General features: G+C 38.7%; 1 protein-coding gene across 3 annotated transcripts in view; it reads left to right on the top strand.

Annotated features, from left to right (window-relative positions):
• The first annotated feature begins 108 nt into the window (after window positions 1-108).
• The window catches only part of MAMDC4 (MAM domain containing 4), a 58826-nt gene continuing 42041 nt past the window's right edge, over window positions 109-16893 (top strand). The window contains exons 1-4 of one of the 3 annotated variants that reach the window (XM_072430097.1): window positions 109-275; window positions 10225-10320; window positions 13318-13494; window positions 14629-14754. In XM_072430097.1, coding sequence (XP_072286198.1) covers window positions 13443-13494; window positions 14629-14754 — 178 coding nt within the window. In that variant the 5' untranslated portion in view covers window positions 109-275; window positions 10225-10320; window positions 13318-13442. Of the gene's footprint in view, window positions 276-3612; window positions 4094-10224; window positions 10321-13317; window positions 13495-14628; window positions 14755-16893 lie in introns of those variants that run through there. The other 2 variants (XM_072430096.1, XM_072430095.1) reach the window with 2 other exon arrangements.

The raw sequence follows: 16893 nt of genomic DNA, 5'->3' as shown, positions 1-16893 counted from the left end.
TTAGGGAATGGTCATTATTTACTGAATAATACTTGTTAAAGCAGACCAAAAAACAATTAATATATTTGACTGACTGTCCTTTTTGTTTTAAATAGCTTTTTTTTTTCTTTTTTTTTTACTGACATCTAAGGGAGAGTGGTCAAGGCTTCACAGGTGATTTAAGTTCCTGGCAGACTCACCTTGAGCTTGCTCACTCTTGCCTGGTGAAACAAGTGGCTTGAATCAAGTGGAGTTTGAAAACAAAAGGAGTTAAATCCTTATAGTAACCACAAACTGTAAGTAAAATTTTATACCTCCTTGTAAACAAACAAACATTGTAACTGGGAAAATAAGTGGTAGCAAGGTGGGAGGTTTGGTTAAGTGCACAGCCTGCCATATTTATGCAGAAATGGAACAACAGCTCCTAGGTGAATACCATTGTGACAGATGTGAGCAAGTTGCCTTTCTGGTATTTCGCATTGGAGAGCTGGAGAAGCACATTGCAACACTGAGATCAGTCGTTCACCTTGAGAGGGGTCTCCTGCTCACTGAGCAGGCAGTTATTGGCTTAGATGTGGGGGGTGGAGAGGTTAGTCAGGATGAGCATGTAGGGAGTTGGGTTACTGTAGCTAGAGGGAGTGGTAGGGGCTCCCAGAAAAGGAAGGCCAGCCCTGTGTTTGAGCACCCCAACATATTTGCAAAGTTATGTGAAGATGTGCAGGTGGCAGACCCAGTGCTGGCAACTCTAGATGTTCCTGCTACCCCTAACAGCTGGGAGAGCAGAACATCTAGTAGTGGTGGGAAGAGAAACGCAGGAAGGAAAAGACAATTGGTAGTCATAGGGGATTCTATGATTAGGAGGAAGAAAAGAATAGTTTGTCACCCAGATCCCTTTAACGAAATGGTTTGCTGTCTCCCTGGTGCAGGGTTCGGCATGTGGTGGTTCGAGTGGACAAATTACTGGCAGGGGCTGGACAGGACCCAGCTGTTTTGGTCCATGTTGGAACCAATGACAAGATAGATGGAGGATCCTTAAAAATCAGTTTAAAGAACTGGGTTTCAAGTTGAAGGAAAGGACCTCCAAAGTTATGTTCTCTGGAATGATGCCTGTGCCATGCACAACACGGGAACGACAGAGGGAGCTTAGACAGCTAAACACATGGCTTAAGTCTTGGTGCAAAATGGAAAGGGTTTGGGTTCATAGAGCACTGGGATGACATTTCAACCTGTATGCCAGAGATGGTTTGCATCTAAATGAAAGGGGGTCTGCTGTGCTAGGGGAATGATTGAGGGATATTTAAACTAGGACAGAGGGGGGTGGGACAGTTGAATAAGGTGGCAGAAAGGTTAGTCAGGGGTCAGAAACTAATGAATTGTGGATTGGGGATAGTTGGGGGGGAGGATTATAGATAGTATGGAATAGTGGAGTTGGAAGCCCTAATTAGTGAGGAGAATTATGACTTAGTTGGTATTGCTGAATCCTGGCTTTGTTCTTCGCATGACTGGGCTGTCAATATTCCTGGGTATACTCTCTTTCGTAAAGACAGAGTCAAACGAAAGGGTGGTGGTGTCTGTCTGTATGTGAGAAGTGATCTAAAAGTGAATGTCAAAGAAGAAATTGCGGAGGGAACAAGCGATGAGGTTGAGGCATTATGGGTGGAGTTGAATGTGGGGTTAAATATCACACAATTAATAATTGGAGTCTGCTATAGGCCCCCCAGTGCTAAGGAAGAAATAGAAAATCAACAGGAACAGCAAAAGGGAGAACATTTGTGAATTTAATACAAGATAAATTTATGGTACAGTTTATAGAAGCCCCAACTAGAAATGATACTCAGCACACTCAGCAGAGCTTATAACAAATGTGCAAATAAAAGAGAATCTGGGTAACAGTGACCATAATATGATTTCATTTAATGTAAGCTGTAAACAGGAAGCAAAAACAGGAAAGATAAAAACATTTTATTTTAAGAGAGCAAATGTTCCATTATTAAGGGCATCTCTCTGTGACTTGGATTGGGAGACAATATTGTCCTCAAAGAACACAGAACATATATGGGAATGTTTCAAGTCTGTTCTACAAAAGCAAACTGAAAAATATATTCCAATGGGTAAGACGACTTACAGCAGTTAAAAAAGTCATAAGGAACAAGAAAAGGGCATTCCAAAAATATAAAAATGAAGGATCACCTTCATCATTTGAAACCTATAAAGAATATAACAAAAGATGTAAAAAGGGGATACAATGTGCAAAACTTCAAAATGAAAGACATTGCAAAGGAAAGTAAGGCAAACCCCCAAAAAAATTTCAAATATATTAATAGCAAAAAGATCAGATCTGAGCATGTAGGCCCCTAAAAGGATGTCACTGGGTTGGTAACTGGGAATATGCTGTTTGTGACAATGCTAAATTGTCAGAGTGGCTGAGTACTATTGGATTGCACTCATCTGCCTTTAGGTCTTAGGCAAGTAAATTATTGTTATCGTGGTAGGATGAGGGGCACAGGCTTTAGGAATGTACCTGTATCATAATATGATCATAAATTCCTGGAACATGGATTTATGACTTAATAATAGGGAGCCGGTGCTAAGGTCACCTCAATTGTGCAATGGCCAAGACTAACTGTTGGCTCTGTTGTAACTTGCTTGATGTGCAGGTCAAGGTGTTTGCTGTGTCTGCACATTTATATGGTGACACATGGTTTATGAACTATCATACAGTTACTTAATTCTCTGCTCATGTAGTTAATCAAAAGTGTTCTATCAGACAATATTAAAACAATTTAATCATCTGTCATTTCCTTCCATACATGCAATGTTCAGATTTTTTTAGAGTTTGAGAAATACAGTTTGTTAGAACAGTCAGGAGCTCTGTGATCTCTGCCCTTGGGATCCCAGGTCTGTCCATCTACTGCAGTCATTGTGAGGGGTTCCAGCTCTTCTTTTTGGATAAAAACATAGATCGATCGTCTGTTGTTATTTTGTGTTAAATATGCATCTGAACGAAATCAACTTTATTGTCAAAATAAACACTATTGTATTAAATTTAAGGTACCCTAAAAGATAACAAAACATGTCATAACAAAAAGGCGTGCATGTAAAACTCTATGAATATCCATTGCAGTTATCCATTCAATTTCTAAAATAAAAATGTCTAAATATAGCATATAAATAATTAAAATCTAAATCTAATATTTGATACCTAACAGAAAAGTATTTATTAGAATATGTGCCCTCATATAAGGGTTTTCCCTAAAGGACAGAAAAAGGTTGGAAACCCCTCCAATACAATTGCTACAAATACCTTTTTTTAATAAAGCATGGGATAGGTCATCTGTCCAGTTATTATTACTATCTGTGTTTTTGTGCTCCAGCAAAAAACAGTCCTCTCGTTCCTTACAGAAACAGTACTCAAGGTGATATCATGATTATCAACATGAATAATATCATAATTAGGCTCATCGAAAACTAACAAAATAAAAAAACTGAGCTGGCGTTGAGCCATCTCCCTTTCCTCAGCCTCCTGTCCCCTGCTATATTTTAGTGGGGTGTCAGGCATTTTCCAGCATTGAGTGGTGCCCTGGGGAACATGTATACAACAGGTGGGCCTTACAGGTAATGTACAGTGTTTTTTGCCCAACTTAGACTGCCAAAGCTGGATTGAGGAGGAGGTTGGGGTCAGCACTAAATCATGGTGAAGGAAAAACATTTTTTTTTTGCGCACAGTTCCACTTTTATTTATGGACTAATAAAAGCACTAAAGTATCCTGGAAGATACACATGGTCATAACCTATACAGTATAGCATTAATGTAGACATGAAAGGACTTGCATCCACCTTTAAAAAATGGACTGCTACATGTCTAAGTGAGCATTTCTTTGGGAATTATCATGTTCAATGTGTTATTTACGATTCGTCCTCTTATGTATGCACCTTACATGTCACATTATTGCACTGCACTCCTCACATTGCAGAGCTGTGAATTTTTTTTTCACAAGGGTTGAAAGTCCATTGTACCATCCCAGATCTGAATCTGTGCAGCACTCAGTCTGTCTGGGGTTTATCATGAAATGCTCACAAGTTGTCCTGCTCCTGTTGGCCCTGTGTAGCTCTGGTAAGTTCTGTACTTGTAGAATCTTTTTGGGACTGGAGATAGTTAAACTGTATTTTTAGCCTAAACCATTTTTTAGTTTAAAGGTTTAATTCCATTAAGATTTCTTTTTTTTTTTTTTTTCCTGTCTGTATCTGATTGGGAAGATTTTGCCACAGAACAGGAAGTAAGAGAAATAATTTACAAAATGAGGACCCCCCCCCCCTTAGTTGTAACTCAAACAGCTTTTTTTTTGCAACAATATAATATTATTCTCTATAATTGTACATTTTTAGTTTGCTCTCTGTCTCAGGATAAAACCTGCACCCTGCACATCCAAAGACCAATTAAACTTGAGTTTTTCCAGAAAGTGGGGATGCAGGAAAGGGCAACAGATACAAGGGGCCTGATTTATCAAGCAAACTCGCATAAGCCTGCCGTGCTTATATATGCGCCAATATAAAAGGCGTATTTTCGCGAGCCGAAGTTGAGTTCTAGTACACTCGCCTACACTTGCCAGCTGGATTCCTGCTTTGATAAATGAGCAATGGGGTCCAGAATACACCAATTAGGATGATTAGTTTGCAACTGCGTGATTCAGGAGGATCTGTTAAGCTCTGTCATTGGTGAGGTTAGAGCACTTAATTAGCGCACACCTGCTCCCTGTTCTATGCGCATCTACAGTCCATTGGAGGTTAGTTTGAATCTTTAATGCTTAATCTCTTTTTGGGTGCTACTTTTTTTTTGTAACATTATACTCATTCACAAAATTGCTTCATTTATTGTAACATTTGTTGCACATGTTGTTTTGATACTTTTTTGTTAGGTTGCAACACTGCAAACTAATTGATATCAAGCTGTTTACATACCAATTAGCACTTTATAATATGTCATCACACAATAGTATAAATTTTAAAAAAAATATGACCAAGCATTTTGGATCTGATTCAAATTTTATTCTAGTTTGGCTTTAGAGAAATCAAGTATTTGCAAAAAAGGTTGTTGGCAAAGATGATCTTTTCTATGTATTTGTACACAAATATAAATGCATACATACATATATATATATATATATATATATATATATATGTATGTACATACATGAAGGCAAACAAACAATATAAACCTAAAAAGAAAAACCCGAATGAGGATCCTTCTCTGCAAAAGTGGCCGGTGCGTTTTTCAAGAACACAGTTCACGCGCACATAGGCTCCTGTGGTTTGGCGCCCAGTTATGCACATCAGGCTTCTGTGGTTTGGCACACATCTATGCATATTAAACAACAGTTTTAATAAGACAATTGGGCTCTTTTTAGCTTTTCAACAATTAAGAGAAAGGAACTGCTTCAAAACAATCACAATTGACTTGTTAAATTGGAGGTCTGCTGGATCACCCAAGGTTAAAAATTCCTAGGAGATTGTAAAGGAGATCACAAATACAAACCCCACAAAAAACAAACAAACGACAAGATTTTGAAAACAATTTTATTCAAAATAAACACAGCTAAAACATAGCTAAAATGTCACGTTAAAATATAGAGACAACACAGACGCCACTGAACTGACATGACAAAAAAAAAGGTGGTAATTAGGAAATAATATTGCAATTAAACAATCCGGCCTACCCATAAGTCCTTATCCCCTCTCTCTGGCAGTCTATGGAATGCCAGATCTGTTGGCAACAAATTAACCTCCATACACAATCTTCTTTCTGTCTCTGAATTTTCTTGCTCTCACTAAAACTTGGCTTTCCTCCTCTGACTCTGCCTCTGCTGCTGCTCTCTTCTATGGAGGCCAGCACTTTACACATACCCCCAGACCTGGCAACAAAGTAGGGGGTGGTGTGGGTCTCCTTCTCTCGCCTAACTGTACATATAGAGTCCTTCCTACCCCACCCTCTCTCTGTTTCACTTCATTTGAAGTCCACTCTGTCCGACTCCTTAGCCCCTTACCCCTCATTGTTGCTACTGTCTACCGCCCCCTTGGCCCAGTATCACAATTTGTGGATAACTTTGCATCCTAGCTCCCACACATTCTTTCCCATGACTTGCCCACCCTAATCCTTGGTGACTTTAATGTTGCAATGAATGAGCCCCACCTTCCCTCCTCAGCCAAACTGCTCTCCATTACCTCCTCATTTGGACTCACAGCACACCAATGGCCCCACACACATAGCCGGACACACTCTAGACCTGGTATTTTCTAAACTCTGCAACCTCACCCTCCTTGACAACTCACCATTTCCCCTCTCTGATCATAACCTTATCACTTTCAACCTATCAAACCCTTAACTTCTTGAACGCCTTGTCTACAAAAGACTCACCCATTACCTGAGCACCAACTCTCTCCTTGACCCCCTCCAGTCTGGTTTTATATCTGCCCACTCCACCGAAACATCCCTTACTAAAGTGGCCAATGACCTCATCAGAGCCAAGTCTCAAGGCAACTTTTCCCTGCTCCTTCTTGATCTTTCCTCTGTTTTTGACACTGTTGATCACCCCCTTTTAATACAAATCATGCGCTCCATTGGCATCTGTGACAGTGCTCTCTCTTGGTTTGCTTTCTATATGTCTGACCTCTCCTTTCAAGTTTCTTTCAATGGTAACTCCTCACCCACTCTCCTCCCTGTTGGTGTTCCCCAAGGGTCAGTTCTTGGACCGATTCCCTTTTCTCTCTACACCTCCTCTCTCAGTAGTCTCATATCACCCTTTGGCTTACAGTACCATCTGTATGCTGATGACACTCAAATCTATCTGTTCACCCCTGACCTGTCTCCTTTAGTCCTGGATAAGGTCTAATGTTGCCTGTCAGCCATCTCATCATGGATGTCTGACCGATTCCTGAAACTCAACCTGGATAAAACAGAACTCATCATCATCCCCCCCTCAAATTCCAAATCTCGCCCTGGCATATATCTAACTGTTAACAACACTGTTATTCGGCCCTCCCCTCAGGCACATTGTCTTGGTGTCACCTTTGACTCGGCCCTCTCATTTACCCCCCATATTCAGAACATTTCCAGGTCCTGCCACTTTCACCTACGCAACATCCCCAAAATCCGCCCCTACCTGTCCCCTGGGACCACCAAACTCCTTGTACACACTCTTATCATCTCCCGCCTGGACTACTGTAACATCCTTCTCTCTGGTATTCCACTAACCCGACTCTCTCTTCTACAATCTATCATAAATGCTGCAGCCAGACTCATCCATCCTTCCCTCAACTTCACTTCCGCTGCTTCTCTTTGTAGTTCTCTCCATTGGCTTCCATTTCACCTTAGAATCAAATTCAAGCTCCTGTGCTTTGCCTTCAAATCCCTACACAGTTATTGTCCCACTTACATTTCTGACTTGGTAAAAAAATACTCCCCCTGCCGCTCTCTCTGCTCCTCCAATGACCTACTAATGACTTCCTCACTCATAACCTCATCACACGCACGGATACAAGACTTCTCTAGAGCTGCCCCAACTCTCTGGAATGGTCTTTCTCGTCCTATTCGGCTTGCTTCTACTTTCTGCTCATTTAAAAGAGCGCTCAAAACCCATTTTTTCAAACTTGCCTACCTGTCTTCTGTCTTTTGAAACCATCACTACTTCTCACCACTACATATCTCCCATCCTATTGTGTGTAAATTCCCCCACCTACTAGATTGTAAGCTCTTCGGGGCAGGGTCCTCTCCTCCTGTATCACTGCCTGTATTAGTCTGTCATTTGCAATCCCTATTTAATGTACAGCGCTGCGTAATATGTTGGCACTATATAAATCCTGTTTAATAATAAAAACAGAATAACATAGCAATAACATTGACTTCTTAATTGCAAAATGGACATTGAAACATTCAAAATGTAAAAAACCAAAGCAGCTATTGTGCTAAACGGTAAGCAAAGTATGAAATGTAGCAACATAGATTAGAAGAACACCGCAAACAACTCCCTCCCCCCTTTTTTTTTAAACATTTTTGATTATTATTTTTTATAATATAATATTATTTTAATATATTTTTATACATTTATTCCAAAGAAGAACTTGGTTGGATAATCTAGTCCGCTGACAAAAGCGAGGTCTCCCCTGCCCGAACTCGCAAGTATTTATCACCAGGCGGATCCTTGGGTCAGGCATGGTAAGGGTTTAGGTAGGCGCCTATGTAAACAGCTGAAATCAGTTAACTCTTTCTGAACCTGAAAATAATAGGTCATTGAAAAATTAGCTTATTTCTTAGCTAATAAATATGTTTTAAACATTTGAACACCACAAACATTTTTTGAAACATGAAACACAAGTGAAAGATGTGTGCCATTATAAAGAATGATTTTTTAGGGGAACAATGATTTTTAATGCAAGCTCGCCAGTGTCGAGCTGCAGGAGATACGTGGCTTGAAGCGCGCGATCATTTCAGTTGATAAGTGCCGGTAGACTACACAAGGGTGTTCTCAACGGCTAAAATTCAGTTGGTAAATAGGTTTTTGGTGTCCGATTCCGGATTGCGAATATGCATTTGCGAGTGAGCTTCGGATTTAGCTTGATGAATCAGGTTCAAGGTGTCTAAGTAACGAGCTATGTTTTAGGAGGAAGTGCATTGTTTCTGAAGGAATAGTACAGTTGGTAAATATCTGCAGTAAAGGTTGCACCATGTCCCAAAAAAATTTTTGGACCGGGCAGAACGAATAAACATATAGCATAGTACCCACAACTGTGCTGCACCTCCAGCACAGCTCAGACACCTGCTCAGACTCCCGTTTATGTAAGTTTTCCTATTGATATTTTATATCCCGATATTTGCTACTTTTGAATAAATGATCATTTATCTACTGTCCTAAACCCTTATCCTTATGTAGGGAGCAATGGAGCTTCCCAGTTACTTTTCCCAGGCATAGGTGGGACAATCTGAGTTGTTTTGTAACCCCACAGTTCACAATATGCTTCTCTGTAGAGCATTGCCCAGTAGAGTCATTAGTTTTGGTGATACCCCTATCACCATCAAATGAGTTCCATATAATACAGAATCCATAGTAATTCTGAAATACTGTTACTCAGAAATGATAATTTCCACACATCTATGAATTCAATGGCGATAGTTGAGACATAAACAACTAGCAAAACTAAAATGTCACTTCCAATTTACAGTATCATATACACAGCCCAAATGTATTTTCATATACATTATCTATCATTCCTATATTGTGTCTGTCTTATAGTATTAATCATAATAATAGCAAATGTGCAAATAGAAAATGAGAAACATTTGAGAAAATTAGTGAATATTACAACACCAAAACCAATTATTGCTGATAAGGGACAAAAGAACATTTCCGCAACGGATGATGTTATTGGTTGTTCTGATTAGCTCTGATACAGAAGTTTTATGCTCCAATCTGTGGACCAACCTTGTTTCTTTTCTGCAGTTTTCCCCGCCTCTTTTTTGTTCCCCACACATCCACTCCCCTTTCTTCCCGTGTCTGTGTTGTCTTGTTTGCCTTTTGTGAGATTTGTGTTTTACATTTATTACATTCTGTATTTATGTCTTTACTGTCTCAAAGAAACACTATTAATTACAGTTTGGCTGTTTTTTCTTTTTATGGATCTGTTTTTAGTTCTTCTTCAAACTCATAAATACATTTTAAATAACAGATTAAAAAAGACACCTGCAGCACTGAACTAACCATTTGCATATGTAGCCAAAACACTGCATACAAAGTTTATAAACTAAGTAGTCATTTTGGAATCACCCCGTGTGATTTGCACCACCTAGTGACCCGCTGCATATGCAATGGTGAGGACATGACTGTAAACTCTGAAAGATAGTGATGTAAATGTTTTTTTGTACTTTGTAAATTATTTGGAAAATGACAGTGACCGGAGACATAAACACATGGTTAAATAAAAATATAATTCCACTCATTCTTGGGTCTGATTTGGGTCCCAGTTTGCTCTGTTTTAGTTGTTAAAATATTTTAGTTGGAATATGACTATGTTCCTTCTTGAACAGCTATTTTACTGAGATTTTTTTTTTGTCCTTCAAGAAATGAAGGTTTCTTCTGTGCATAGACTAAATATACATTTAAATGGGTCATATATAAAGTCAATTTAACCTTTTTTTGCCACAGACCTACTTTATAGGTTTTTGTCTATACTAACCTTGATGTATACTGTCTGCAGCTACTGCCGCCCCCTCCTCAAGGTGTGAGGTTCATGAACACAGCCTCTGCAACTTCATTTGTGACTGCTGGGATTGTTCAGATGAGCGGGATTGTGGTGTGTATTTGTTATATAATGGTATACAAACTACTTTGTTATTTCAATTACAAACACAATGAAAGGTTTAGATCAGGAAATTTTGTTATCTATGTCCATATTGATGACATTTACCCCATTTATTCCAATAACCAACATTGTCCACAGATTCAATGTAATTTGTTCTAATGGGGGCACCTGTTCAGGGATGAGATTTCCCCTTGCCTGCTGTGTTTTTTTTAAACATATCTTTATTGGAAGAAAGTAGTTACATTAACCAATAGAAAAAATAGAATATGACATTGAAATATAATACAAAAACCAGTACATTTCAAACAGTACTGATTACTACTGCCCCACCTCTATTTTCCGTTTTCTTAGAGTAAAGTATACAGTTTTAGCAAAACATAACATAACCAAACAAAAGGGTACACCAAAGAACCATAACCCCCTTAAAAAAAGACAATTGTCTAACAACAGACACCTTACCATACAACATTTTCTTGCAAGTGAAAGATGGTCAAAATATCTTTGCATATAAGAATTTCAGCATTCAAATAAAATACTAAATAGTCGCCATACTACTCTACACACAACTGAAAGCGAGAAAGCGGTAAGCTACACCTGTCCTTGTTTAAGAAGCACCTAAGGCCCTGTGGTCATACCATGTGGTGTGCCGAAAAAGTTCTATAATTTCATGTAGCTGGGCCGGGGAAAGAGTATGCTGTAAATAGGGCATCCAAGTACCAAAGAATCTTTGTGGATGTGTATCTCAGTGTTGAGTGGCTTCAATTTTGTTTATTATACCTGGGGGATTGGGTTCAAGCCACACTTTGAGAATACATTTTTTACAGCTAGGAAAGGTGCTTGAATTTGGTCACCGATGATTGTGTACTGGAAACATCAGTGGAGCTCCCCCCTACTATACAATGAAATACCGCCAATTGAGGAGAGGATGGCCGATTCTGCCCAGTGACTGGGTAGGAGAGGAGGAGAAATCAAACATTTTGGACCAAAACCTGGATGTAATGGGACAATCCCAGAATAAATGTTCTAGGGGGACCAGGAAATCAGGTTGCACTTGGGGCATACAGTCAACCTAGTTGCCACATTTTGAGGATTAGGGGGTATTTTGAAGGCAAAGTATGCTCTATGTATAATTTTTTTAAATTGAATTTCTCGCCACTGTTTACTGATTATTACTTTGCGCATACATGACCTAGAGGACTCCAATAATTCAAGAGTCTCTGAATGTGATAAGTTTAGAAAGTTAGCCCAGTGGCGCACAAAAGGTAACACCAAAGCTATGTCAGTAGGCATGTCTTTTAGCAGAGAATAGTTATGAGATATAGAATGTCTGGGTGTAGATTCCCCCAGTAGTTGTAAAACCCAGCCAGGGAGTACTAAACTTGATTGCCTAGCCTGAAATAAAAAAAGGTAGATTTAACCTGTAGATAAAAAAGGAAATAATGCGCGGGCAGAGCATATTTAAGGATACTTAAGGATACTCAGGATATCAAAAGGCATGAGCTTTTTGGAGTCGTCCAAAAGAAGACCCAAAACTGCAATAACTCTGCGCTTCCACAATTCAAAAGACTTATAGGCCAGACCCTGGGGGAAATAAGGTGTGGTGTGCAAAGGAGTGTCTACAGTAGGACCCACAAATCAACGAAATAGCTTCCTAATTTCCCTCCATGCTAATAAAGTATCTCTGAAAAGAAGATTTTTACGTAGATTGGGTGGCACAGATGAGAAAGGAGTGTTTAAAAGCGCCAGTAGAGACCATGGTTGGACCAAGCGTGATTCTAGCTTTTCTACCATATATTGAGATGTGCCATGCCACCAATCCTTGACATGTCTCATAAGACATGTCATATTATATTTACGTAGATCAGGGAAGTTGACCTCCAAATTGTCTTTAGAACAAATTAATTTAGATCTGCCATTACGAGGGGTCTTGCCCTGCCATAGGAAAATACCAAATGCCGACTGCAGTTTTTTGACATATGAATGACGTAGGAGAAACGGTAAAATTTGCAGTGGATTTAGCAATTTGGCAAAGCTTATCATTTTAATAAGGTGTCAGCAGCCCATTAGTGACAGTGGGAGAGATTTCCATTGAAATAATTTAGCTAAAATTTTAGATATAAGAGAAGAATAGTTTAATCTGTACATATCAGGGACGTTACAAGAGACTTGTACTCCTAGATATGCTAAGTGGGTTTTTGCAATTTTCATAACCAGGTTGCCAATAGTAAAGAAAAGGGCAGGGGGCAAGGTTGCAGGGAGACATAAAATCTCGCTTTTAGTGTAGTTAATTCGGAAACCCAAAAAAGAACCAAAATACGAAAAATGATAGATAATGGAAAGGAGATCTTTGCCTGGGTCCTTAAGAAACAGTAGAACGTCATCTGCAAACATTGCAAGACTTATACGACCGCCCTCTACTTAAATTTCTTCATAAATTTTACAGTCATGAAATGACCTGGCTAAGGGCTCCAATGCAAGAATAAATAATAATGGAGATAGGGGGCATCCCTGACAGGTCCCCCTTCCTACAGAAAAAACTGAAGACTGGACTCCCGCCACCTGAATCTGGGCAGTAGGGTTGGAGTACATAGATTGAAAAGAGTTGGTATTATGGCCACCAAAACCAAATTTGGCAAGAACTAAATGCACCTGCTGTGTTTTTGACACCCTCATTTTCACTTTCACTATCAATTTTAAAACAATATACTACAATACAGCCTACTGTACTTGTACATTTTTGTGTGTTAACATGCCTTACATGCACATTGTTGCCAGCCTTAGCGACATACCACATCAGGTATCACCAATAAAGTGCCCCACAGAAATAGGAAAATGACAAGTACTCTCCAGCGTGTACCAAAAACAGGAGCATTAGTTTACATTGGTCAAGTATACTATTTACTATGTATAAAGATTTGGAAGACATGTATTACTAGTTACTAGTGTGCATTGGAATTGAGAAAAAACACTTCATTACTCTATCCTCAGGTTACCATCAAAATTCCCCAGTATGGGGAGTCCCCTTCAGCTGTGACTTTGAGTACAACAACTGTGGTTGGAGGGACATCAGCACATCCAGCTTCCGATGGGTGAGAGACAGAAGAAGTTCCCCCATGTGGGGTTCCAGACATCATCACGGTGATCACACACTGGGAAACAGATGGGGTAATTCCAGTGACTCATATTTATCTTTCTAGATGATGGATGATGCCTCAGTAACACATTGAGAATATTTGCTGGAAAAGAACCAGCAGAAGATTTCTTATTAATTGTATAAAATGGATCTAATACACACAGGCCGGTTCTGCAATCATGTAGGTGAGGAGAGATAATGTCCATAAGAAATAAAGTATACTGGTAATAAACATATACTGCTTTGTTTCTTTGGACAATACCTTACTTTTATACTTCAGCTTCAGTGGTAAGAAAGCCAACAAAACAGCTTCAGACAGTATCTTTGACCTGTGTAGCGCTGTGTACTGTAGAACTACATAAGGAAGCTATAGGACACATGTTCTCATCTGTACCCTGTGTAATCTAAAACCGCATGATTAAGTACAGGTAGCCTTCAACAGAGTCCATTAGTGCCTGCACTGCACTACCTTAGCAGCTCTGTAGTGGTGGATCTTACACCTCCACCTGCAGTGTTATTGATTTCTTTAAACTGCACCACGGTACACAGGTAGGTGCCATTACCACCTACTTTTTTAAAAATGCTGTTTATTATTCTAAGTATTGTTTCATTACTTTATGAATTACTAAGCTGGAACATATATGAAGCAATGATATCACTCTAAATAGCTCCCGATTTGGTTATTTGTTTCAAGTCAGTGACTAAGAAAGCCATGGGTCCATTGTATTGGCATGAGCACCAATGAATTAGCATTACAAGAAGGAGTAGCAGCATCTGTATTTCTATTAGAATTCTAAAAAAAATGCTCTCACTTAGCCTATTGATGTGAAAACTTTTGTCATACATTATTTTTTTCTCTAACCAACCTATGGATAGTTTTACAGCAAAACGGTTTAGATACAGATTCTGAAATTTATTGTCCTGCAATTTTACAAAAAAATAATTTCTTTTTTTATTGGGATTCTCAAGCACTGTGAGCCAGATTCCTTGGGTAGTCACTAGGCTTTGTGTCAGTGAAGACAGTACTGTTCTTGTTGCCAGCAGCCAACAATTAGATTCTGCCCTATGTGTTTCCAATGAGGTTGACAAGGATAAGCCAGTCACAAGGCAATTCTTGTTCTTTTGCTATATTTCCAACATGACACTTCTCTCTTTCTTCAACACAGGTTGGTTTATGGTGGCCGAAGGTCACAGTAGGAAATTTGCAGCGTCAGCTCGCCTCCAGTCCCCTATCCTGAGAGAGGCAGCTGCCACATGTGAACTCCACATTCACTACCACATATGGTCCCCAGGTAGGACAGAAGCAAAATAATGATAATGTAAAGTAATTGCCATTCACCCTACATGAATATAGATTTTTAAACAATAACTGTTTAACTATCTAACTTGTTAAATTAGATCTACTCAAAAGTTTTCCTTCACTGTCCTCTCTGTTGGTGTGATTTTTTTAATAAGAAACAGGAGAAATTAATCTCCCATACAGGTTCTCTGACAGCACTAATACTGTATATATTCGAATATAATCTGAGGTACCTACTTTTACTTGAAAAAAAAACAGGAAAAATACTTTGACTTGAATATAAACTTAGGGAACAACATTCTAAACATCATTCAACAGAAATGACAATAAAATAAGTAATTAAATACAACTATAGTGTGTCATTTCCAAACATTTTTTTAACAACAAAATCACAGGAGCTCAGCCTGTATATCATTTTTACAGGTTTTTACTTTTTATTTGGTTATAAATGGGTAGTTTGCACTTTAATATTCTTTTGTCCATGTTTGTTGACCACCAGAATATTGTTCCATATGATCATATAAAGTTCATTATAAACAACTTGTCAGTTCTGATCAGCCACCCAAGTATAAACTGAGATTCTTTATTTTGAGGGAAAAATATATATTGATTTATATTCTAGTATAAACAGTATATGTTATGTTGTATCCATTGTATCTAAAATTGGGGAAAAACTGCCTATTTTAACTTTAAATGTTTCAGTGCTAAAGGGTAAACCTCAGTTCCTAACTTCTGAAATGATTGACAATTACTGTATCTGGATATGCCCATTCTTAGATCAGACTTTGAAAGTTTTCAAAGGCTGGTATTTCTTATGCAGGATGTACGTAGTAACCCATGTGCTACAATCAAGAATAGGTTTAAAGTGAGTGAATAATCATTCCACCTGTATGTGAGCCCAATTCCAAAATAGAGTCACAAGTGAAAAAGAGAAATGCTATATATTAAATAGTGTTCTGCCTATATTTTATCTCTGAAGAGATTTTCGCACTATGAGATGATGAATGTTTAATATTTTACTTATTGTTGACAGTTGTGTAATCATTCATCAAGAAGTTAATGAAACAAACAGCTTTAGACACTGCTATTAAAGTAGTTTTTTGCCCATGCAATGGCAGTTCATCCAGTAGCAGATACTTTCATCTTTGCTCCAGCTTTGTTGTATTTGGCCACCAAGGATAAATGCACACGTAAATAAAAATTGTATTTGTCCACCAAGGATAAATGCACACATAAATAAAAATATAAAAGTACTTTGGGGTAAGGAGGAACATGCATTTCTGTTTGCTTCTTGCACTGTTTTTTGGTGATTGGCTACATATGTAGCACCTTCACGTGAAGGTGGGGAGAGAGGTCACTTTCCTTTGTAAGCTCCAGCAATAAAGTAAACCTGTTGCTATGACAATAGAAATAAAATGTTCACTTTAAAGTAAACCTTTTGGACATCAGAATCTTACGGTAGCAAATGATGAAGAAATGCACAAGCAATGGCCAGGTTTAAAGTGTGAGACATGGCTTGATTAGTTACAGGAAAACTGGAAATTTGCTCTAAATTTCAACAGAATATCTCTCTAGATATTTAGACAGGCAGTTTTCACTGTAATTGCTACTTATGCATTTTTAAGTCTATCATTTTGGCCTTTTTTACATTGTCTTTGTTTCACTCCAACATTACCCTTGTGTTTCATAAAGCAGTTCTTCTCAGTGACTAAAGCAGTATTTCTCAACCAGTTTCCATGAAATCCTAGGGTTCCTCTAGAGCAGGTGGATCGCGATCTACCGGTAGATTGCAAAGGCAACGCAAGTAGATCGCGGAGCCCTGCCTTTCAAAATAAACTTTACTGTGCACAGGAGTTATTAGGTCCAAGTTTTTATTGTTGATAGATCATTTTGACTTGGTAATTTTAAAAGTAGCTTGCAAGCCAAAAAAGTGTGGGCACCCCTGCACTAAAGGTTCCTACAAGTTCTTAAGGCAATGAGCAATTTGTGCCTCTCAGGTCAGTTACCACTGACACCAATTATCTATTTGGCAAACTTTTCACTAGCTAACTATGTAAGAGGTATTCATCCCATTGACCACCATGCTAATATACCATGAACTGGGCATATCATTATTATTGCCAGGAGTTCC

This window comes from Pyxicephalus adspersus, chromosome Z (genome assembly GCF_032062135.1).
Source record: "Pyxicephalus adspersus chromosome Z, UCB_Pads_2.0, whole genome shotgun sequence".
In the NCBI taxonomy this organism is placed as follows: domain Eukaryota; kingdom Metazoa; phylum Chordata; class Amphibia; order Anura; family Pyxicephalidae; genus Pyxicephalus; species Pyxicephalus adspersus.
The sequence above is the reverse complement of the archived record's forward strand: the minus strand, read 5'-3'. Positions and strand labels throughout refer to the sequence as shown.